This window comes from Poromitra crassiceps (assembly GCF_964638095.1).
Source record: "Poromitra crassiceps genome assembly, chromosome: 14".
Lineage (NCBI taxonomy): Eukaryota > Metazoa > Chordata > Actinopteri > Beryciformes > Melamphaidae > Poromitra > Poromitra crassiceps.
This window is the reverse complement of record NC_139633.1, coordinates 39,206,383-39,231,523: the sequence shown is the minus strand read 5'-3', so window position 1 is coordinate 39,231,523 and position 25,141 is coordinate 39,206,383. Positions and strand designations below refer to the sequence as shown.

Genomic DNA, 25,141 nt, shown 5'->3' with positions numbered 1-25,141 from the left:
AAGTGCTTGAAAGAGTACTTGAAAGTCTTTAAATGTAATCTTGTAATGTGATGTCTGTATGAACCCTGCTGTAGCTAGCTTTAGCTAAATAATTAGCAGTGGTGCCCATCATATCTATCCCCCTCTGTCTCTATGTGGCCATTTACACCTGGCATTAACATGTGTTTTCTGTGATCAGATTGCAATCGGGTAGTGCTTGACCACTTGAAAGTAAGGGTGTAGGCTAAACGTCCCCAAGACAGAGTGAGGATGGATACACACAAGCATCCAGTGTCTGTTCTATCATAGACTGTGCTGTACAGCAACTTTCTTCAAAAATATCTGGATCTCTAATATTTGCCCTATAGTACTTTTGGATACGAATAAGTGTGTGTGTGTGTGTGTGTGTGTGTGTGTGTGTGTGTGTGTGTGTGTGTGTGTGCGCATTAACATTGAAACAATCATTTATGTCCAGTGTCCAATCCGATTTGACAAAAGATAAGCATGTGTGTTTTAATTTTACATGAGTTAATTAGATTAAATAAAATAAAATGCATTTGGTTCAACCGCAATTTTTTTTTATGTATGTAACCCCTGGTGGTTATATTCCCAGAATTAAAAGCAATAGAATTAAATATTTCCCCATACTCCCTGACTAAAAGCATTTGAATTAAATATAAAACTAAAAGTAAATATCCCCATTTAAAATGTGTATAGATGTACAGTGATTGTAGTATTAGGCTGTATCAAACTGTCAATTTCATTCCTGTAATCTTAACTGGTCCTGTCACTTTAAAAACAATCTGTAACCAGCATTGTTGTTCACAACGTACATGTTGTGTCAGCACATGTTGAGACAGCCTACCTTGTTTCACGTTCACCTACGTTGTATTCTGTTTCCCATTGGTCCATAAAGGGGGACATCACCTGTCTAACGTTGTGATTGGTTGTGAGTGGAGCAGGGGCGGGTTTGAGCTGGGGAAGCGGCCAGTGTGTTTTGGAACAGGCAAGCAGTCAGTCGCTGCAAGAGGAGGTTGGAGAAACCCGAATTTGATTTCTAGACGTTTACTAGTTTTAACTCGCGTTAAACTAACAGCGTGTCGGTTGCCAAGTTGTCAACCCGAGGACATTGGTAAAGAGGTGCTTTGCGAGTGCTGAAGAGGACTGGACGCTGGACAGAATCACTTGGTGGACGGCTAACGGTGATGTTCGTTAGCAGAGCTAAACAGTAACTGTGCAGAGCGTGTCATAGTTTTAGCCCACAAGTGGCTAGCGATAGCTGGTGTCTTGCCAGGCCAGTAAGACCTCGTGAAGCTAAGGCTAAGTATCCACCGGCGATCTCTACTGTTTCGGACGGGAGACAACAGAGGAAAATCTCCGCCTGGGCTTGGAGCTGCTAGCCCCGGTCATTCCGTTTCTCCTTCCCGTGGATCACAACTGCTGTTGCTGCGCTGCCTGTCCAGACATGCATCCGTGCTGATGATGACAGTACGATAAACGCGTTCATCTTGCTTGCTAAAGAGGTACCTCACACTTGATTTTAAAGCTCCCCTTGGAGTGAAGGGGCCATTTGGTTTGAGGCCACACCGATCCCAAGCTTCGAAACAGGCCTGCAACTGGGGTTAGTTAGGTGTGCCGGCTTAGCTAGAGGTATTGGCATTTAAAGGTGGGCCCACAATTTATATTATATAATACCAGAGGTAAAGCAAAGGGGTTTACATTTCATGTGCATTGTATAAAAATAAGGTTATTGACTGGGATATTATTTTGATATTTGAATTGCTGATTTCAGAGTTTGATAACATTCATTAGTGAAATGATGTTTGTCTGGTTGGTATAGCTGTTTGGTTATTTAATAATACTTACCTGGCTTGTGTCACAAACAAAAAGGTATATTTTCCTGTAAAAGAAAACGCATACTTGAAGGAAAAGTGAATTTATGTTAACTGTGATAATTGTTTTATTTGTTTTATAACTAAATCCCATTCTATTTTCATACTTACCTGAGTTGTGTGGATTTATGATTACTGTCTTGATATTCTAAGTGTTTGCCTTACCTGAGGGAATCCAGTACCTGGGAAACAAAACGGATAAAGTAATATTAGGCCATTGTGAGTTTAAAGGGTAATACACCAATTTTCAAAGTAAATAAGGGATTATAAGTAATTGCTGCTCTAGGTTTGGGTGCAATAAATAAATACATATAACGGTTTAAAATCACAGTTACACTCTCATACCCTACATTAAGAGTTATTTCATATAAATTAACATGGTATAGCATACAAATAGGACTATTTAAAGTTAAAAGGATCTGGAGCGCTGTATCTCAGGCTAGTGGATACGACGAAAGCGCTACATGTAGGCTATTTTTTTGTTGCCAGATTTCACAATAACACATAAAGGTCCGCAATACTGTGAAACCGTGGTATTTTTGTCCAAGGTTATCATACCAATATCAAAAACTCATACCGTTGCATCTCTAATTGTGACCACATTGAACACAAGTGTACATGCAATGCATCCTCTCAATCCACATACAACAACAGTCACTGCAGTTTTTCTACTGCTCTATGCTATGGAGCTTACCTGATTTCAATGTGAACACTGGAGATACATTATTACCAGGTGTAAATTAAATCAGGTTAATGTGGTCAAGCACTATCCGATTGCAATCTGATCACAGAAAATACGCCAGGCGTCAATGGCCTCTATCCCTGTCTCTGCCTCTCTCTCTCCTCTGTGTCTCTCTTTCCTCTCTCTCTCTCTGCCTGTGTCTCCCGTCGTCTCCTGAAGCCACTGCCGTCTCCACCACCACCAACCCACCCACACACGAAGTGCCGGAGCGGACTGGGACCCTGTCCCCTCTCCCAACAACGGTAGGGTCCTTATTTAGTCCTTACAAAATCAGCACATGGTTCTCATTACATTATTTTGAAAGTTCTGCCCGGCCCTCAAATTTAAGAGAATTGGGTCTGGAAATTCCTTGCAAAGTCTTTGAATTTGATTTTTAGGAGGTATGAGAACCCTGCAAATGTGACTAAAAAACAACAACATTCAAATAGGCTCTGCAAATATAGTGCAGATGTTCTCAGCATAGTGGTATACAAAGAAGCAAGGATATTAATTTAAATACACAAATACTATATAATATTATTTAGTCAAAAAAATAGATTTGGAATAAATACATTTATCTATTTATTTTTTATATTTATTTTTTGCTACTTTGACTCTGATGCGCTGCAGTCTGATCTCAGAAAAAAATGCATGTTAGTGTCAGGTGATAATGACCTCTATCCCTGTCTCCTTCTCTGCCTCTCTACTGTCTTTCCCTCTGCCTCTGTCTCTCCTGTCGTCTCCTGAAGCCACTGCTGCCTCCACCAGCACCACCCCACCCCTTCCCCATGAAACGGCGGAGCAGCCTGGGACCCGTGATCTCTGCAACAACGGTATGCTAATGTTTTCAAGCACACTATCGGATTGCAATCTGATCACAGACAATGCATGTTAGTACCATCATTTGATGATATAAGTTGAAAAACTTAAATGGATAGGCCACTTTTTGGGGAGTTTAGCGAATTTTCCATATCGCCCCCAATAAACATCGATATACACGTCTTCACAGCAACTGTCCGTGCAGTTTGGAGGGTCGGGGTGTGCAGTAGTTAAATGGACAGCACTAAAACAGGACCAAGCGGATCGCGGCTCAAAGTCAACAAAACACAGTGCCTAAAATATAGTGTAAAATAAATATTCTGGTCAAGAGGTCTGTCTTTTTGTTTTGTTTTGTTTGTTAACTTAAGTTATTTAATTTAATTTACCTTGAAGTAAATTTGTATTTTGTTGTTGTTCCAACAGACCAAGTGCAAGCTGTGTTCCCAAACACCAGTGAGGTTCTAATCAGACAGTGCATGGCCCAGAAGTTGAAGGATGTGAGGCAGTGCGACAAAGAACAGTAAGTTTCTCTAGTTTTCTCTATCACTGAAAGTGGGTGTAAAACGTATAGAATGTAACCTGACCTTAATTCATGCTTATATTATATTGATATATCTTAATTAAAATTGGCGGTGTCTGTCACGATTGTGATGTCATCAGTGATGTGATAAACATTTTCCTGCCTGAGGCTAAACTCGTGGGCGTTCTGAGCATGAAGGGGTGGAGGGGATGTGCCACAAGGCATCATCCTCTCTGCCGAAAAGCCATTAGAAGAAGGCTAACCTTGCATCTCCAGGCTCTCTCTGAAAGGAGAAGAGCCGATCTGTGCTCAATTAGTGTTCTGGTCTGATATCTGGTGTATCTCTCTGCCTGTATCGCTCTTTTTTCCCCTGCAGTGTTAGGGTTGTATTCGTTTCATAATAGAGCTGTAATTGTAGTCGGGGCGTAGGGGCACAGATTCTGTTGTAGCATTTTCTGTTGGATTTATTGCATCTCCATCCATTATCCATGGCACATTTTACAGCATCTGTTTTAGGGCATAGGGTGTTGCCCAAAATTCTGAGAATGTTGCTCTATGCATCATAGATTTTGTGTAAGTTATGGGACCATTTGTGAATATAAAGTCCTGAATCAAATGTTTCAGTTCACAGCCGGACTACACTAGGTTTGCCTAGTTTTGGTTGTAATACCCCAGTATGTTTGTGAAATTGCCTTGATTATTCTAATGATATTAAAATTTTCACGGGGCTATTCTAATGATATTTAAATTTTCACAGGGGAACCAACAAGATCAGAAGACTTGTCAGCGGCAGAGAAGGTGTTCCTGAAAGGGACATGACACCCCCAAGTTCTGAAGTCTCACAGGAAGCTGTCCCTGAAAGGGACATGACAGCCCCAAGTTCTGAAGGCTCACAAGAAGCTCACATGACACCCTAGCATAGTTATTACAAAGGGATAGGCCACTTTTTGGGGAGTTTAGCTCGATTGCCATATCCCCCCAATATACACTGTCTTTACAGTCACTCTCGATGCAGTATGGAGAGAGGGGTCATATTTAGCGATAGAACGGTACTGCCGTTCAAAGGCAACAAAACAAAGTGCCAAAAAGCTCTATGTACATCTTGTGACTCGGGTACTAATCCAAAATGCAGAAAAACAATTTTTTGAGGTAAATAAATATTTAGTAAACATCGCTGCCGGGTGTACAGCGCATGTGCAAATAACGCATGCGTGGAAGCGCTGTCCACAGACAAACAAGGAAGTGACCCGGTATGGATTTACTATGGAAATAATGTTTCATGCAACTATGGATTCTTATTTCATAGCATGGTGAATAAACTAGTCACAACATGTACACATGTGCATAGAGCTTTAGGCGCTGTGTTTTGTTGCCTTTGAACGGTAGTGCCGCCTCCACTGTTGTATCGCTAAATATGACCCCTCTCTCCATACTGCATCGAGAGTGACCGTAAAGACAGTGTATATTTAGGGTAAGTGGGGACAAAATGGCAATCGAGCTAAACTCCCCAAAAAGTGGCTGTTGCCATCTTTATTTTTCATCCATCAGAGCTGCAGCTTCACCTGCAATTGTTCCATGATCACTGTACATGTACATGCAATCTGTCAATCACTCCCTTTGATTTTGGTCTCCCGTTTGGAGTTGAAGTGGTGGCTGTTGCCATCTTTATTTTTCATCCTTGGGGGGTTTCCCAAAGCTGCAGCTCCGCCTGCTATTGTTCATGATCACTGTACATGCGATCTGTCAAGTCACTCCCTTTGATTTTGGTCTCCCGTTTGGAGTTGAAGTGGTGGCTGTTGCCATCTTTATTTTTCATCCATCAGAGCTGCAGCTTCACCTGCAATTGTTCCGTGATCACTGTACATGCGATCTGTCAATCACTCCCTTTTCTAGAGATGTATGATAAATGCAGTTATGAAAAGGTGAAGTTTTGTTAATAAATAAGATAATTTTATTCTTGTACATGTGTTGTGTGTTGCAAATAACCTACTGGTATGTGTCAAATTGTATGTAATCTGAAATTATGTGGAAAATGTGTCAAAGAAGGGATCATTCACATGTGGTTGTCTACTAATACATGTGAATGTTCCCACATGTGATCTTAGGACATGTGAATTTGTTGTTCATGTTATTCCATCCACATGGGAATATTCCCACATGTAATGTTGAAACCATGTGTGATTCTATGTTTTCCACATGTGGTTTTGGAGAAATGTGTTTTGGTTTTTCACGTTATTCCAATTGGCATGTAACACATGTCCCAACAATCACATGTGGTTCAAGATCATGTTGGAAGGTTCATGTGTTTCAACCACATGTGAATATTCCCACATGTGATCTTGAACCACATGTGGTTGTTGGACATGGAAATTACACATTTCAACCACATGTTGAATCACATGTGAAAAACCAAAACGTGTGCCAAAACCACATGTGGTCCACAACATATTGAATCACATTTGGTTTTAATATCATGTGGGAATATTCACATGTGGAGGGAATAACAAAACCACGTGTCCTAAAACCACATGTGGTTCAAGGTCACATGTGTATATCCACATGTGAATATTCCCACATGTGATATTAAAACCACATGTCGATCACATGTGGTCTTAATCACACGAAACATGTGTCCAAAAACCACATATATTCCAGAATCACATGTGATTTCCCACATGTGAATATCCACATGTGATATTAAAACCACATGTCAATCACATGTGGTCTGAATCACACAAAACATGTGTCCAAAAACCACATATATTCCAAAATCACATGTGATTTTCCACATGTGAGTATCCACATGTGAATATTCCCACATGTGATATTAAAACCACATGTCAATCACATGTGGTCTGAATCACACGAAACATGTGTCCAAAAACCACATATATTCCATAATCACATGTGATTTTCCACACAATTCCACACAATTAAAACCACATGTCAATCACATGTGGCATTTCAAAATCACATGTGACTTCCACATGTGGCTTGACATGTGAACATCCACATGTGATATTAAAACATGTGGTTGAGTCACACGAAACGTGTGTCCAAAAACCACATATTTCAAAATCACATGTGATTTCCACATGTGACTTTTTCGTAAGGGGGATGCCTCAGAAAGGGTAACAAGTATGTGATCGTCCAGCGTCTTGGAATCCTTGTCCCCAAGCCCCGCCCCCCAGACATTATACTCTACTCATAGATGCATCGCAGCTCATCTACCAAGTGGTGTGGTCATGCATCATCAGACACTGTGGCTGAGCTAGCAACCAGCATAAGGGCGCCAGCTTAATCGCTACATCACCCAAACGTGTCATTTTTGACCGATGTGAGCAAGTCTCTGCCTTATGACCACATAAGGCAAAGAAAAGCCGGGGAAAGCTCAACAGAGTACCAACTCTCACTGGCAACCCCTCGATCTAGCCGCCAAGTGATGGACAATACAAAAATTGGACAAGAGGCTCACTGAGATGGTCAGCAGAGCAGACAGTATTGTCATACAGTACATGATAAGGCTGACGTCTTCCTAATCTCATACGTCATGTTACTAGCATGTATAACTTGAAGTGCAACTTTGCTGCCTTCTTGGCCAGGTCACAATTGTAAAAGAGATATCACATCTTAATTGTTTTTATCTGGTTGAATAAAGGTTAAATAAAATGTTGGATGCAGAAAGGCTACAACTGTCCAAAGTCTCAGTACACATTAATCTGCCCATTTATCGATGTGATCAAACAAAATTGGTGTGACAGAACTCAAACTTTTTGTCTACTGCTCCATGTTCAGACAGGGGTTTGGATGCGAGTCTCGTTGCGTTCCCAACCAGCGGGTGACGTCATCCCAAGATGGCCGCACTGTGAATAAGGTCTATTAGGTGGTGTTAGAATTGCGTGCACGTAAGGACTTTGCAGCCAGCATTTTTTCAACTGTTTTTATTGGTACAAAAATATATGTGATACAATACAGCAGTGTCGATATAGAACAGTGTGTACCAGTATTTTCTTTTTTCTTTATGCCCTTTCAAGACTTGTTGTAGACCTTAGAGTAAAGTATTTCAAGCAACAATATGGTACACATATTATGAAATAAACAGAACTTTACAAATCTTGCATAAACCCACACCCCCCACCCACCCTCATCGAAACCCAGGCCCAACAAACAAAAACAAAAACAAAAAGGCAGGTGGGGGGGGGGGGGAGATTAAATTTTGCTGACAGCTCAGTCATAAGAAAATTCCTTCTTTATACAAATCATTAATAGATAATTTTCCATTATTGAACCAGATTCAGAATGCCGAGTCCGTACCGGATTTAAAAAGGGGTTCTTAAATATTGGAGCAAGACTAGAAGGTATATGTAGGCCAAAGTGTTTCCTAAATTGTACCCATCTTTTGAGAGAATTAGTCACAACTGGATTGGTGTTAACCAGTGAGGAAAGGAGAGGAAGTTGGGAGCATAACATGGAGTGCAAAGAAGTTTGTGAGGATGCCTTTTCTAGCCGAACCCAAGCAGGCAGGTTATCCACATTGCTGCTCATCCAGTAAGGGAGTTTTTGAATGTTAGCTGCCCAAAAATGCTGTATAAGGTTGGGGAGAGCTTGTCCACCCCTACACTTGGGAAATTTCAGGACCGACTTCCGAATGCGAGCACTTTTACCGACTTCCGAATGCGAGCACTTTTTGCGTGGACACGCCTGGTTTGGCATGGGCGATGCCCAAACCTGTGTTTACGCCTGGAACCTGGCGATGGTATCTTGGCCGGAGTGCAAAATGACACTTGGGGGAGGCAGACGATAAGGGAAGAGGCGCGCAAAGGCCAATATTTAACAAAAGTTAAAGTGGTTAACAAAAGTTTATGGGAACGCTAATTTGGGTTCAGCAGGATAATCTTCACAATGTTAATCACTTTTATTCCTTTTGAAGCGTTTTCTAAAAAACTTGTTTAACACATTGAGTGCCAAGGACGTCTGTGCACGTCCTAAAAAAAAGTAACGTTCAGTGCCAAGGACGTCTGTGCACGTCCTAAAATCATAATTCATATTATTCCATAATTCTGCTGTTTAAGGTCGTACCCAGCCAGTGAGCATGAATCCCTTCAAGGGATCACACGGCGCCACCTTAAACATCGACACGGAAGCTGCGCCACCCACCTCAGATCCTTTACTTTGTACAGGAGACAGCAGGGAAAGACGTGATCAAAGAGGAAACCGATGCATGCTTCAGCCAGAGCCGTATATATTGCTCTGTCTACAGCGGAGAGTGGGCTCGGCTGCATCCGCGCTCACAACTGAGCTCTTATGCTTCTATCTATCTCCACACGATTCCCTGCCAGAAAGCCAGCATCCGAAGCCGAACGGCCAAGCCTTTTCGTTCAGTCGCGTTTGGCATTTCCTTGATGCGCGCTGGGATTCGTCCGGGGCAAAAACGGAGTCTCAGAAAACAAACTCTGTGCGTGTGGGGAGGAGCCCGCAGCTCAGAGGTGGAGAGGTGGAGAGGGGGGGGGGGGGGGGGGGGAGAGGGGGGGGGGGCACGCAGGCTGCACAGAAACCACACCACGCCACCACATCAGAAAACACCAGCCAGAGTCAGTGAATGTGCTTGAAATTAGAGTGCAAAAGGTATTCATAAAAGTGACTATATCTTGGAAAGTAAAAAAAAACGACAGAAAACCCTTGAAAGTGCACTTTTTTCAAAGGCTGTCATTTCATAATGGAACTGTCTAGAAACAAAATTTCTTCTTTGGAAGAAGCAGGAGTGTTCAATGTTTCATTAAAGTCCAGCCCTATCAATATAGCCCTAATAGAAAAAATTCTATAGCTGTTTTCAACTGAATGGAAGTGAATCTGGCACAGGCTGCAGACAATTTTACTGAAGCGCTGTGGCACTCAATGTGTTAAAAAGAAAACACATTTACATTCCAAAAGTCATAAAAGTTATTCACATTTGTGAAGATTATCCTGCTGAACCCAAATTCGCATTCCCATAAACTTTTCTTAACCACATACCTTATTTTATGCATTTAAGTGAAATCCCCATTCACTTACTGTATCCTCTTACAAACCCAGAAGTATATCCTGACTCATTCCTGCGTTTCTCTATAAGAGTGCCAGCTAAGACCATCCGAAATAAAATCAGACAAAAATGTATTATTATGATTATGTTCCATTTTATTTTTCAGTTTTTCTTGAAACAAAACAAGAACAAGACAAACAAACAGGCTCAGACACAGGAAAGGAAAGAAAAGCATACATGTAACATGACACTATTACAATTTTGTAATGTGTTGCTGCTAGCTGCATAGAGTGCTTCGTATAAATCATATGATCATATTCAGCCAGACAGTGACATGGAGATTTAAAATGGTGAGTTTGTCCAGCAACCCCCCCAACACACACACACACACACACACACACACACACACACACACACACGCACACACACACACACACACACACACACACACACAGACAAAATTGGCGGATGCCTGGGAACATTGAACTCTGGGAGAGCACATATTTAGGCCTCTGAACATTGAGCCCTGGGAACATTAAACCATTTTTCATGTTCCAATTGTGTGCCATATAAACCCTGGGAACATTGAGCTCTGGGAACATTGAGCTGACCCCTGGCAAAGTTTGGAGGCGATTGGAGCAACCTTGCTCCTTGCAACTGCAGACAGACAGCCAGACAGACAGACAGACAGACATACTGTACATAAAGACATACAGCTCCACAATTAGTAGTGTGACGCTCGAATCAGCTACACCTATGACTTGTATATATGACTTGCAAGACTGAATCTTAAGGAATACAGTTGGGCATTTCAGTTAACCTATTTAATATAAAATTTTCTAGGCTTTTACTGCTCCTTCATCCCCCATTATTTATTTTTAATTACTGCACATCAGATATACATGTTCAAATTCAAATATAAATTATTATATATCATAAATTCAAATATTGAATGCAAAAACACCACAATTTTATGTGACTGAATCGGCTACTACTACTAAGATACAGCCAAAACTCATTAAGAACTTTCCAGGTTTGCACCTCCCTCCTCTGCCCTGTCCTCCCTGTGGAGCTATGGAACATCACTGTTCATTACTATGTGTCATGCTTTAATATCTATAAATACTGATGCAAGTTCTGCCCTGCTCCTGTTAGGACACATCTGCTGCTGCCCTGCAGTTTGTCTCTTAAGGGCCTTATAGACAATCTTTTTTTTCTTGTGTGATTAATTTGCAGCGATATTGCAGCGTTTATTTTTTTCAGAAAGTGTAGATTTTTCAGAAATGTACTTCCAACGTGTACACATCTGTTGCTGTGATTGACAGGTGGGTAAAAATTTGCATCACAATTTTGTGCTGAATATTCACATCACTCTTTGTGTATAACGGTCTTTAGTATGATGTCCACCCAAAGCTGGACAGAGCAGGGTTGGGCCCTTCTGCAGCTGCTGCTGGTGGCATCTCTCTCTGTGGCTGAGGAGCCGGTGTGTCGGCAGATAGGGGAGCCGGAGATCCCCGAGCTGTCTAAGAATGGAGACATTATTTTGGGTGGAATCTTCACTTTCCACAACAGCTGGAAAGACAGACAGGAAACCTACATGTACAGACCACCACCACTGCAGTGCACAAGGTAAATTACACTGTAGCAAGGTGCTTGACATAAGTAAGATAGAAGATTAGAAGAGCTGGGTAGATATACAACATGGATTAATACAATTATCATGGTGAGTTGAGTTGTAACAGATGTTTGCTCATATAGTTTTAACTGTTATTGTTTCATTTCAAGGACATATTGGCTATAACACCAACTATTTCTGTCTGGGTTAAGTTTGGATTTCACAGGGTTCCAGGTTGCTCAAGCTATGCTCTTTGCCATTGAGGAGATTAACAACAGCACAGACTTGCTGCCTGGCATCTTTCTGGGCTACAAGATCTATGATTCATGTGCCTCCATTCCAAAGGGAATAAGGGTGGCACTGGCCTTGGCTAATAGTAATGAGGATATATCCACAGCCTCCATGGCACCCTGCACCAGACCAGCCCAAGTGCAGGCCATTATAGGAGTGGACTACTCCTCTTCTTCCATGGCTATATCCACTGTTATTGGACCTTTTCATATCCCATTGGTGGGTGTTTTCTTTTTTACACTTAAAGTACAATCATGTACTGTAATGATCTGGGCCACAGTTTGATCTATTTATTTTGTTTAATTTCCTTGGTGATAATACAGTAATTATACTGCAAATTGTCTGACTGCTCAGAGTTTTAGGCAGTTTTAAGAGCATTACTGCTAATGTGATGTGCTCAATGTTTTCCTGTGTACATTGTTTTATAATTTGCATCCTCATCTTGGCAATATAATTTCTTTCTACTCCCTAGATCAGCCACTGGGCCACCTGTGCTTGTCTCAGTGACAAAGTCCGGTACCCATCCTTCCTCAGAACAATACCCAGTGACTTCTACCAGAGCAGAGCTCTGGCCCAGTTGGTCAAGCACTTTGGCTGGACTTGGGTCGGGGCAATTAGAAGCAATGATGATTATGGCAACAAAGGCATGGCCATATTCACAGAGACGGCCCAAAAGCTGGGCATCTGTCTAGAGTACTCTGTATCCTTCTTTAGAACAGATCCACCAGAGAAAATACAGATACTAATTGACATTATCAAAGCTTCCACTTCCCAGGTGATTGTTGCATTCCTCCTCTTTGCTGAGTTGGAAATACTAATACATGAGATGGCCCCCCACAACCTGACTGGGTACCAGTGGGTTGGCAGTGAGGCCTGGATCGTTGATCCCGACATTGTAACTATGAATGGACACCACATCCTGGATGGTGCTATAGGGCTGAACATCCCCAAGGCCCATGTCACAGGCATGAGAGAGTTCATTTTGGATGTAAAGTCACTCAATTCATCTAGTCATGAATTGTTCACAGAATTCTGGGAGACAATGTTTGATTGTAAGTTCAAGCAGACAAAAAGCTCAGGAGGGAATCAGAGATACTGTACAGGGTCTGAAGATCTGTCTGTGCAGCAAAACAGTTTCACTGATATGTCATATATGCCCATCTTTAACAATGTCTATAAAGCAGTGTATGCTGTGGCTCACGCTCTACATAGTGATCTTGGCTGTAAAGAAATATGTGGCAACAAGGTACAGCCAGATCCATTCACGGTGAGTTGATCACTGAAGGTTGAATGATAGTTAAATCATGTGCTTCACATTTTCTTTTTTGCTTTTTATTTTCTTTTTAACTCATTCTCTGCCAAAGACGTACTCGGACATACTTTTTACAATGGCGTTCTGTGCCAAGGACGTACTCGGACGTACTTTCATGTTTTGCTTGTTTACATTAGATCAGACCCTTTCCCAGCCTGTGACATTGTTTCAAGTCAAACTGATGAAAGGAAGCGCTAAATCACGTTTAGTATTTATAGTATAGTCACCCATTTAGCAGTAAACAGAGTCCGTTAGTGAGTGACGATCATGAGCGGCCATTTGTGCATTGAGCAGCATTTGCGGCCATTGAGCAGCTGCCTGTGATTCCTGTGTGCGTGTGTGTGAGACTCGAGAGAGAGAGAGAGAGAGAGAGAGAGAGAGAGAGAGAGAGAGAGAGAGAGAGAGAGAGAGAGCAGAGAGAGAGAGCGAGAGAGAGAGAGAGAGAGAGAGAGAGAGAGAGACACTGGTCCGTCCAGTCTTGGACTATCTGGTAAATAAGTTCCAGGAAGTAAAAGTCAGTAAAAACTTTTTTTTATTTTTATTTTTATTTTTTTGGGAAAACAAATACTGGATGGGCCCTATTCTCCCACAGGCCTTCCGCGCTAAAACGGGCCTTAAACGCAAAAAAACGTGCCTTGCGCCTGTTTTGGGACGATATCAATATGGCTTTACGCTGCCAAATGCGCTTTAGGCCGAATGGGCGTGGCGCAGTCCCAGAATGGGCCAAAGTGGGCGTGTCGGCGCTAAATACCTATCTTCCGAGCTGGCGTTAATTTAGCGCCTTGCGCCTTTGAAAAGCAGGCCTATTCAGTGGGCCAGTCCCTCCCCTCTCGCCTCTGTCACCCTTCTCTGTGTCACTCTCTCCCTCTCTCCTACTGACAGGAGCAGGCATTGGTGTGCGTTTACCAGTTTATTGTGAAATAAATCCTTCCGCGTTGAGTTACTGTCACAAGCCTGTGTGACAACGCGTCCAGCCTGGGTAAAACAACTCCGTGTACCGCTTTGAGGCTGCAGGCAGTCTGACAGGCACAATACGACTGTCTCTCTCTGACTGCCTGTGAATGCCCCAGCATGCAATTGGGTACTCAATTTCGCTACTAAATAGCAACCAAATGAGGCGAAATAGATATAAAAGGTCGATCTAAAATAATGTGTAATGGTAACACAGCCTGCAATTGTAGAACATTTCAATATTGGACCAAATAAATCATCGAAATTAAAACACCACCCTAAGTGAAACATATATGTCCTCCTGGGCCTATATATATCCTTTGTCGATTTAACGTCATTTAGATAAGTGTCAGCGGAACGCTTCTACTGTCATGTGCTATACTGTGATGTCCACTCCAATAACTTGGCCCAACTTCACATTTAGTTTTACAATAAAAACACATTTATGCAATGACTTTACATAATGTAGGGTATATTTATGTGCATCATTCTACCTGCAGCAGGGGAGAGAAAACGATATCGTTCTGAACAAACTTTCACCAATATAAAATTAATCTCATCATATAGGGATAGGCTATATTTTTGTAGCTGATGCCTTTAGAACATTATTTTCACTTTGATCTTGCTATAGTGTAGCGTATTTACATGCTTGCAGTATTGAAACTGCAGTTAGATTGGTTTGAGAAGCATAATAATATGGAATAATAGCCTATAATGCAGACAGACAGACTGGATGAAGGGAGGGGGGGGGGCAGAGCGTTTGGCTTTCGTCTGGTTTTGCGGGATCACTGGAATTGGAGCTAAAAAGGCAAGCGTGCGATTCGTTTATTGCAGTTATCCAATGAGCATGACGGTGCATAATTTTACGCTTAAAAGGCGTGGTTGTAATGGTTGAGGCTGCATCTAGCGCCAGCACGACGATATCAAGTGCGCTGGTCCACGCCCACTGATTTGAGCTGCGCCAGCCGCTCGGCCTAGAAACAGCGCCGATGCAACGATAGGGACCTATATGTCTGATGTGTCACTGAGGCAAAAAATAAAAGGCTCAAAAGAGAGTTCTGCTTGAAACGGTGTCGTTCACTAAAAACCTGTTTTTCTCCTATTTCTGTTACAAAGGAGGGCATTTTCAGTGAAAACAAGCTAACTTCCACTGCTTGTAACTAAACAAGGAAACATGGTCGAGTTTCAGTTTTTTACAAGGGGTAAGAAGAGAGTCTCTGCTTTATTGTGAGATATGTTGTGTAATTTTATTCCTAGCACAGAATATTCTGTGGGTCCTGGAAGATCAGGAAATATGCTCAAAATCCTGGCACTGGGAGCACACAGACCGAAATGACCCTGGCAGAGAATGAGTTAATAGTATTGTTTAATACATTCTTGCATGTTAATCATTCTGCAGAGCTAATACGAGGTGGTTTACATTTAATGGAATAAGTAAAGTAATATCTATCTGCTTAGATTTTGCAGCACATAAAAAAGGTTCAGTTCAAGACAAAGGAGGGGGAGAACGTTTACTTTGATGAGAATGGAGACCCAGCAGCAAAGTATGAAATCATAAACTGGCAGCCGGACGAAAATGGCAGTGTGGAGTTTGTGACCGTTGGTCTTTACGACGCATCTTTACCTGCAGAAAAACAGCTAAATCTGCACACTAAGTCCTTAATTTGGGCACAGAACTCAGAACAGGTTAAAGGAGAATTCAGTTTTTTTTTTACACCCTGGACCTTATTTCCAGCTTTAAATATGATCTTTAAGTCACCCTGGGAACTTTGGTTTGCATCAACAGAAACGATAATCAGTGCTTCTCTTCTTCATTTGTGGTTTTCTTTTCTTCTTCTGTTACCAAACAGAAGCACTTATCTTCTTCTTCTGAAGCACATCCGGGGCAGGTCAGAGTTGACTCAGTCTGTTGTGTAGCAGCCAGCCTAGCATAGCCTATAGATATGCTCGTATGGAATAAGGCCATATAGATTACAAATAGCAGCGGGAGATAAAGCGGGATGTGCTAATAATAATAATTATTATTATATATATATATATATATATATATATATATATATATATATATATATATATATATATATATATATATATATTTATATATATATATATATATATATATATATATATATTTATATATATCTATAATAATCGTAATAAGCTTTTGACTAGACATAAATACAATCATGTCAGATGCCCCATTTTCCTCGTTTTCAGGTTGCAGTTCAAACTGATTATCGTTTCTGCTGCTGCTAATCAAACCGAAGTTGTCAGGGTGACTTAAACATCATATTTAAAGCTGGAAATAAAGACCAGGGTGTAAGTTTTTTTTAATTATTCTTTAACTCATTGAGTGCCAGCCACTTTTGGAGAACGGACGCTCCCAGTGCCAGAGTTTCAGAGCGTTTTCAGTGATTTCTCGAGGCCCACAGAATATTGTGTGATATTACTATGTAAACACCAAACACGCCCAAAGAACGATGAGAGTCTATTGTATCATCAGCAAAAAAAAGTTTATTGATATCATTTTCCGTTCTTTAGTTATCAGCCGGAGAAGATAGGTTGATTTCAGCAAAAACAGACGTTTCAGACTAGAAGCTGAGATAATCAGCCTTTTGTGAAATGAAACATTTCAAGCACATCACTGACTCTGAAGCTAATATTTTCTGATGTAGTGACACCTCAAAAATAATTTCCTTCAATAAAAGAGCGAAAACAAAGGAATTTTGTTTGGCTAAATAATATTTTTTAGCTGCAACCAGCAGCGCTGGCCCCTGCTGCGCAGACCCTACACTTTCTTGCTGGTCTTGATTTACTGCTGGTGGGCATCAGATATTCTAGCTTGTGTTTGCCAACCGAGCCTGCTGTCTGGGTCTGTCTGGGTCGGTGTTGTATGCTGCCCTGCGTGCCCCACCCCCCTCGACTGCAAACCCCTCCTCCGTGGGTGTGTCTCTGGTGGCTCTGGTGGCTCTGTGCTGCGTTTGCGCTGCACTGAAAACCCAGCTTTTTCACAGCGTTCCGCGTGTATTTGTCACCGGCTCCCAGCGCTTCCAACTGAGAATAATAACAACTCCACAACTAATCATGTGGACGGGCTATCGCAGCGGAGACGGAGGGGCTCAATTGTGGCAGCAGATTGGCTGCTGCAGGCACAGCTAACGTTATGCTTCATGCATATCGATGCATACCGATGCGGTTTCCGTGTCCCCACGGCTGCTTCTCTGTTTTTTTCCTCACCTTTCTCTAATCTGGAGAGCACTGTCGCCACCTAATGGGTCCGTAAAATAGCTTTTACACATTCAACATCCACCATACTTTCACAGGAGATGCATCTGGCTTTGATCCACGTCCCACCGTCAAAAAACGCAATTGACGACTTTAGTCGTCATTGGCACTCAACGTTACTATTTGAATTGACGACTATAGTCGTCATTGGCACTCAATGAGTTAATACCGTATGATCACTCATGGAATGGGATTATGGTTTGTTAACTTGTGGGATTTTTGTATCGTAATGTCAATTTCATCAGAATTCCAAATGGTGACCTGTAAAGACAACAGCATATCAAAGTGTCTCTCATACTGCTTTTTTGTTCATGCAGGTGCCTGTGTCAGTGTGCAGTGAGAGCTGTCCCCCAGGAACCCGTAAGGTCCTCCAGAAAGGAAAGCCAGTCTGCTGCTATGACTGTATACCATGTGCAGAGGGAGAAGTCAGCAACACCACAGGTACTCTAGTATTATTTAATGGATCAAGTAAATTCAATATCAGCAATCAAATAAATATTCAAATATAATACCAGTATTTATATGTTTAGATACAATACAATTATAGTAATAAAGGAGTTCATCATCAGTGCCCTTGAATATAAAATTTGGGAGTACTGTGAAGTCTTGTTCTGATTCATAGAAAATTGTTGAGTTGCATGAGGTGATTATGATGTAAACACCATGGAAATTAGTTGTAGATAACAAATAACTAACATGCATCATACATTTTTATGCCTCCGCCGGCAATATCCGAGCCGGAGGCATTATGGTTTCGGGTTATGGTTTTGGGTTTCGGTATGTACGTATGTCCGTCCGATGTTCGTTAACGCGATATCTCAGGAACGCCTTTACGGAATTTTTTCAAATTTGGCTGAAACGTCCACTTGGACTCAAGGATGGACTGATTACATTTTGCTGGTCAAAGGTCAAAGTTCAAGGTCACCGACCTCACAAATGCCATTTTCTAGCTCGTTCGTTCGTTTCGGTACGTACGTACGTACGTACGTACGTATGTCCGTCCGATGCTCATTAATGCGATATCTCATGAACGCCTTGACAGAATTTCATCACATTTGGCTCAAACGTCCACTTGGACTCAAGGACGAAGTGATTACATTTTGGTGGTCAAAGGTCAAAGTTCAAGGTCACTGTGACCTCGCGGATGCCTTTTCTAGCTCGTTAACGCGATATCTCAGGAACTCCTTGACTGAATTTCATCACATTTGGCTCAAACGTCCACTTGGACTCAATGATTAACTGGTTAGATTTTGGTGGTCAAAGTTCAAGGTCACTGTGACCTCACAAACGCCATTATCTAGCTCGTTAACGTGATATCTCAGGAACGCCTTGACTGAATTTCGTCACATTTGGCTCAAACATCCACTTGGACTCAAGAATGAACTGATTCGATTTTGGTGGTCAAAGGTTAAAGATAAAGGTCACTGTGACCTAGGGCTGTGCTTGACTCAGGATTCTGCCCGCCAACTCGGATTCGACTGTCCAATACGAATATTGGACAGTCTATATCTATACATATCAGTATATATATATATTTATATATATACCTTTGACGAGGTTGTGTTCAGTATTTTAAGAGCACAGCACACCACATTGACTGGAGGGGAGGGAGAGAAAATAAACACGACGATGTTCAATGCTCGACTTGAGGAAAATCCACAAGACTTGAGGAAAATCTGTCGACTCAGGGGTCTCTCGACTGATGATCATATCGTCGACTTTTAGAAGACAGCCCTACTGTGACCTTACAAATGTCATTTTCTAGCTCATTAATGCGATATGTCAAGAACGCCTTGACGAAATGTCATCACATTTGGCTCAAGCGTCCACTTGGACTTAAGGATGAACTGATTACATTTTGGTGGTCAAAGGTCAAGGTCACTTTGACTTCACAAGCGGCATTTTCAAGCTCGTTAACGAGATATCTCAGTAACGCCTTGACCGAATTTCTTCACATTTTGCTCAAACGTCAAAGTCTGGACAGACATGGATGTGGACTGCTCACTTGTTGGCAGTGTGGGGGGTCGTTACTCAAAAAAGTAATATATTACACATTACTCGTTACTTTAAAAAAGTAATGGCTTACTTTACTAAATTACTCCTTGGAGCAAGCAATCCGTTACACTACTCATTACACTACTCCTTAAATAATTTTGCGTTACTCCTAAACATAACCTGAGATGCATTGTCAGTTAACAAATCCCTATCCTAATAAGGAGTCCATACACAAAATCTTTGTTTCTGAAAGACGGAGACAACTCCAACTTTGGACGAGTCCACACGAGACGCCAGGGTTTATTATTCACCCCAGGTGTGCGTTAGGCGCTCTGCCATCAACACAACACAAGCCAGCCTTCAAAATAAAAGCTATCTGTACACTATCTACAAAATAACGTGAATCACAGACTTCAACATATAAACAGCTTACACTGGTAAAAATCTGACAATGCAGCAAGCCTGTTTATCTCTGCTTTTCATCTTACCTGCTGCTACACAGATCGACTCAGCATGGGTCCCTTTAGCTGCTAGGTTTGTGTCATTAGCAACATGTTGCCTTGCGGTGCTTGGAAAGATTTCATGTCCAGCGGTGGATAAATTGCTTCTGGCCTGGGCAATGTTTCCACTTTACCATCACATTCATGTCCTTTCGTGTAATAAATTAGAAGTATGTGCATAATCCACTCGTCAAAAGTAGTAGACTGCGCGCTTCCCCACACTGTCACTATGTTTATGTAACCATTTGTAGTTCGTCATCTGAAGTAATGAACCGACACTCTTCAGCTTCGTTTGTGTGGACTTGTATTGCCTGTCAACGCACATGGATTTCTCATTGGTCATGGACATACTGTACAGCAGTGTTCGGCACAGCAGACACGGCTCTACAGAAAAACCAGGAAGTGTTAGCTTAGCATACAAGCTCACGAGGCTATCGATAGCCACCACGTTGACAAGATATAACCCATACAGCACGTTCAGGTAAGTACAATGGGATCGCTACATACTGTCATACAATCCAACATAATACCATGATAGCTGTATCATTAGAGTACATAGTTTTAACCTGTTTAACATAATGTAATAATGTGTAATAATGTGTAATAGTGTTCCATGCAACCTACCCTGGCAGTAATCATCTCTTTCTGGCGCTTTGGTGACGTAGCAGTCAGAATTGATATGCCAGGCAGGGACATGCCCACAACCCAATGAGTTAAAGTGATACAACCCTATAAATGACTGGTCAGTGCCCTGGCAAGTGGAACCAACAAAAATAGCCAAAATAACTCTGTTACACTTCCCCCTGCTGAATTCCACTTGCTCACAAAGCTTTCCGGAAAAGATAAATTAAAGAAACAAACAAATTACTGACCAGTTAGTAAACATGACAGGTACTCAGCATAGGCACACCAGAGAGAGTCAGAGAGAGAGAGGGGAAACAAAATCACATAAATACAATATACAGAAAACTAATGGAGGAAGTAGACCCTGTGTAGCCACACGAAACCCAGCCAGGAGACTATTCTCTGCAATAATTAGAGGAGAAGGAGGCCGGCCAAACCCCCTCAACCATCTCATGCAGGTAAATAAGCCTGCTACATGTCTAATGCACAATGTGATTACACAAACCCTCCTTCAATAGCAACACCCAGACAACCATCCCCCATGTGCACCATGTGTGAGCCCAAACCTCGTTACACAGGAGTATAAAAATAAACATTCTACATCTCATGAAAAATAATACAAAAATAAGCCCCATTATACACATTAGATAGATAGATAGATAGATAGATAGATAGATAGATAGATAGATAGATAGATAGATTACTTTATTCATCCCCGTAGGGAAATTCTGGCGTTACAGCAGCAGTAGCATCAATGACACCAACAACTAATTAAACAATAAAAAGTTACACAAATTCCCGTAGGGAAGGTGCAGAGCAAAAACAGCAGTATCAACATATTGCTAGAAAGAAGCAAGAAACAATACAATACGTAAATATGCAAACTACAATATATACAACACTCCCCCCCCCGTTACATTTTTCGTTTCCCGGAAACTGTAAGTATATTAAATAATACAATTATTTTTATGACTAAAGCTGTACACTGTTGAGTGTGCACTGTGCATGTGCAGTATGGATTCAACATTCAGGAGGGTCATTATAGGAGGGTGGGAGGGGAGGTGGGGGGGAGAGAGGGAGGGGTAGGGAGAGGAGGGCCCTCCTCTGTCGGCATGTCCAGGAGTTATTTATTGTTATTGCGGTGGGCACGAAAGACCTCCTGTAACGGTCCTTGCTGCAGGGGAGCTGACGGAGCCTCTGACTGAAACCGTTCCGTTGTCCAGCCAGCAGGTCGTGTAGGGGGGTGTGTTGTGTCATCCATGATTTTAAGTATTTTTTGTAGCATCCTTCCCTCCACAACCACCCTCCACAACCACCTCCAGGGGTTCCAGAGTGGTCGCCAGCACAGAGCCTGCTCTCCTAAAAAGTTTGTTCAGTTTGTTAGAGTCGCCGGCTCTGATGCAGTTGCCCCAGCAGGTGGCTGCGAAGAGAATTGCACTTGCTACCACAGACTGGTAAAAGATATGCAACATCTTGCTGCACACGTTGAAGGATTTGAGCCTCCTCAGGAAATAGTCTGCTCTGCCCCTTCTTGTAGACAGCCTCTGTATTGCATCTCCAGTCCAGTTTTTTGTCCAGGTGAACGCCCAGGTATTTGTAGCTGTCCACACTCACCACCTCTTCACCCCCGATGGAAATAGGGTTCGGCTCCGTGCTGGTCCTCCTGAAGTCCACAACCATTTCCCTGGTTTTGGACACGTTAAGGAGGAGGTGGTTTTCTCCGCACCGGTCTCCAAAGCGGCCCACCAGTTCCCTCTACTCTGCCTCCTCTCCATCCCTGACACACCCCACAACTACAGTCATCTGAATATTTCTGCAGATGACAGGATACTGAGTTGTATTGGAAGTCATTAATGGCACAGTTGTATTGGAAGTCATTAATGGCACAACACACAAGAAAAGTGATTTTCTTTCTCTCTCCACATTCTCCAATAGAAACAAAACATTCATAATCAACATTCTCAACAGAGAAACAATTTACATCCCCACTTGATTTGTCCCCGAACTCTGCAATAGTTCACATTTATCTTTTGTCCCATCATTTCAATAAGCCTCGACACAGAGTTAAACAACCTCCCCGTTCTAGACTGGACGCTTTGTGACCGGCTCAGTGATCGTGTCACTGGTGGGACTGGAACAGCAGCACTGGGTAGTGTGGGAACGTGTTCACTCGGCCTGGCAGCATCAGCCAGGGCAGTGCAAGATCTGACACTCCGATTGGACTCCACAATGTCCGACTCAGACACCAGCCGATCGGATTCCTGAGAGTGAACTCCCACTGAAGCAGGTGAAGGGAGTGGATCACTCTGACCACCAGGGAGAGCATCTTGAGACAGGCTCTCAACCTCCACACTCGAGTCACTAGACCCCTCTGGCAACTGGGAGACCCAGACTCTGGTTCTATAACTGCTCCGTGTGTGGATTATCTGAAGCAGAGGAGCAGACAGGTCCAATCCATCTTCAGAAGCAGTGTCAGGAAGTGGCAGAAAGTTGACCGGTGTTATCAGGTTGCGGTGGACCATTTTAACAACACCAGTGGCTGACACTGGCACAACATTTGGCTGATATATTTTCAACATTCCATCTAAGAGAAATAACGCCCAGAGCAGCCAACGTCTGTCTTGCTTTATTTTTTACAATTTCCTGACTGAATGTTGGTTTCGGCAGTGATAGCAGCATTTACATCCTTACATAATGCTGGATATTTTAATAAATAGTATTGCATCATATTTTATTTGTTAGATCTTTGTAGTAATGTCTGTGATGCTCTCTTCAGATCGGAGATCAAATGTTCAGATTGAATTTATGAACACACCGATTTTAAAGATGTTGCAACTTTTTGGTTGAATAAATAAAACAATTTCAATGAAATGGAAATGGACAATGGACACATGGATGTCGACTGCTCATATATCTGCGGTGCGGTCGTTCTAGTTTATCCCTAGCTCCGGCCATTTTTCATAGCCCCACCCCCTTCCTTGCTCCCCAACCCCTCCCACCACTCAACCCCCTTCCCACAACTCCTACCCACCCCTAGAATCCCGACTATACGACCTTCCTATCTCTAGCTACGGCCCCTCTTCCCTACTCCCACCCTGGTTCCTGACCATGCCCCCTCCCACCACCCACACCCCCCTCGCCACTCCCCCTACCCACCAGTCAAACCCCACCCCCTTCCCTAAATGTCTATGAGTGACTGAGTGAGTGTCCTGACTTTGGCATCTTCTGACCCCGGCCTGTCCTGCTGCCACCGCCGTGGGAGAATAAGGGAGCGACTCAGGAAATCTAATATCTGTTTTGATTTTAACTCATAGATTCCATCACCTGTGAGCGATGCCAACCTGAATTCTGGTCAAATGAGAAGAGAGATGACTGTGAAAAGAAGGACACAGAGTTTCTATCATATGAAGAGATTATGGGGGCACTGCTCACGGCGGCGTCCCTGTTAGGAACTTGCATGACTGCTATGGTGGCTTTCATCTTCTTCAGACACAGGAACACCCCCATAGTCAAGGCCAACAACTCTGAGCTGAGCTTCCTGCTGCTCTTCTCCCTGTCCCTGTGTTTCCTGTGTTCTCTGACCTTCATCGGCCGGCCCTCTGAGTGGTCCTGCATGCTGCGACACACAGCATTTGGGATCACCTTTGTCCTCTGCATGTCTTGTGTTCTGGGAAAAACTATAGTGGTGTTACTGGCCTTCAGGGCTACACTTCCAGGGAGTAATATCATGAAATGGTTCGGCCCTGCTCAGCAGAGACTCAGTGTTCTGGCTTTCACTCTCATACAGGTCCTGATTTGCATACTTTGGCTAACTATCTCTCCTCCTTTTCCTTTCAAGAATTTTAAACACTTTAAAGACAAAATCATCTTAGAATGTGCATTAGGCTCAGCTGTAGGCTTCTGGGCTGTGTTGGGGTATATAGGAGTCCTGGCTATGTTATGTTTCTTTCTAGCTTTTTTGGCTCGGAACCTGCCTGATAATTTCAATGAAGCCAAATTTATCACCTTCAGCATGCTGATATTCTGTGCGGTCTGGATCACCTTTATCCCTGCGTATGTCAGCTCTCCAGGGAAGTTCAGTGTTGCTGTGGAGATATTTGCAATTCTGGCCTCCAGTTTTGCACTGCTAATCTGTATATTTATTCCAAAATGTTACATAATCTTATTGAAGCCAGAAAAGAATACAAAAAAGAACATGATGGGTAAAATGCCATCAAAATCATCATGACGAGTGAGTATAATAGGCATAGTAGAAGAACAAAAACTTGTTTAAATTTAAAAAAAAAATCACTCATGAATGCATTAGGGTGCTATTATAACTGTGGTTGCTGTCATCATTGATACAATACACTGTGTTGTTTAGGTTTATTTCTCAGACTGGCAAACTAGCTCTTGCAACCCAAATGCCTTTTTTCTTACTCTTCTTCATTTTATTGAAGAACAAAGATCTATCTTAGACTTGAATCAGAATGCCAGTCATTGAGACTGCATAATGACACTAAGGTCGCTTTCACATAAGCTGTTAGGTCTGCTTTAAACGCGCCAGAGTTCGTTCCCCCGGATAGTGTGTTTCGTTTTGGGTGGTGTGAAAGCGCAAACGAACTCTGTGGCGGAACAA

The 25,141-nt window shown here is 42.4% G+C and overlaps 1 protein-coding gene and 1 long non-coding RNA gene across 2 annotated transcripts; both read left to right on the top strand.

The window, feature by feature from the left end:
- The first annotated feature begins 3,314 nt into the window (after positions 1–3,314).
- LOC310789422 lies at positions 3,315–5,878 on the top strand. The gene is made up of 3 exons (XR_014553334.1): positions 3,315–3,425; positions 3,835–3,931; positions 4,689–5,878. It is a non-coding gene; the product is annotated as an uncharacterized lncRNA (long non-coding RNA).
- Positions 5,879–11,346: 5,468 nt separating this feature from the next.
- Positions 11,347–24,751, top strand: LOC310789182 (extracellular calcium-sensing receptor-like; the record flags this gene model as incomplete). The annotated part of the gene is made up of 6 exons (XM_083650770.1): positions 11,347–11,579; positions 11,778–12,075; positions 12,329–13,123; positions 15,578–15,805; positions 17,722–17,845; positions 23,838–24,751. The coding sequence occupies 6 exons, from the start codon at positions 11,347–11,349 to the stop codon at positions 24,749–24,751; spliced, it is 2,592 nt and encodes an 863-aa protein (XP_083506896.1).
- Between the last annotated feature and the right edge of the window lie 390 nt (positions 24,752–25,141).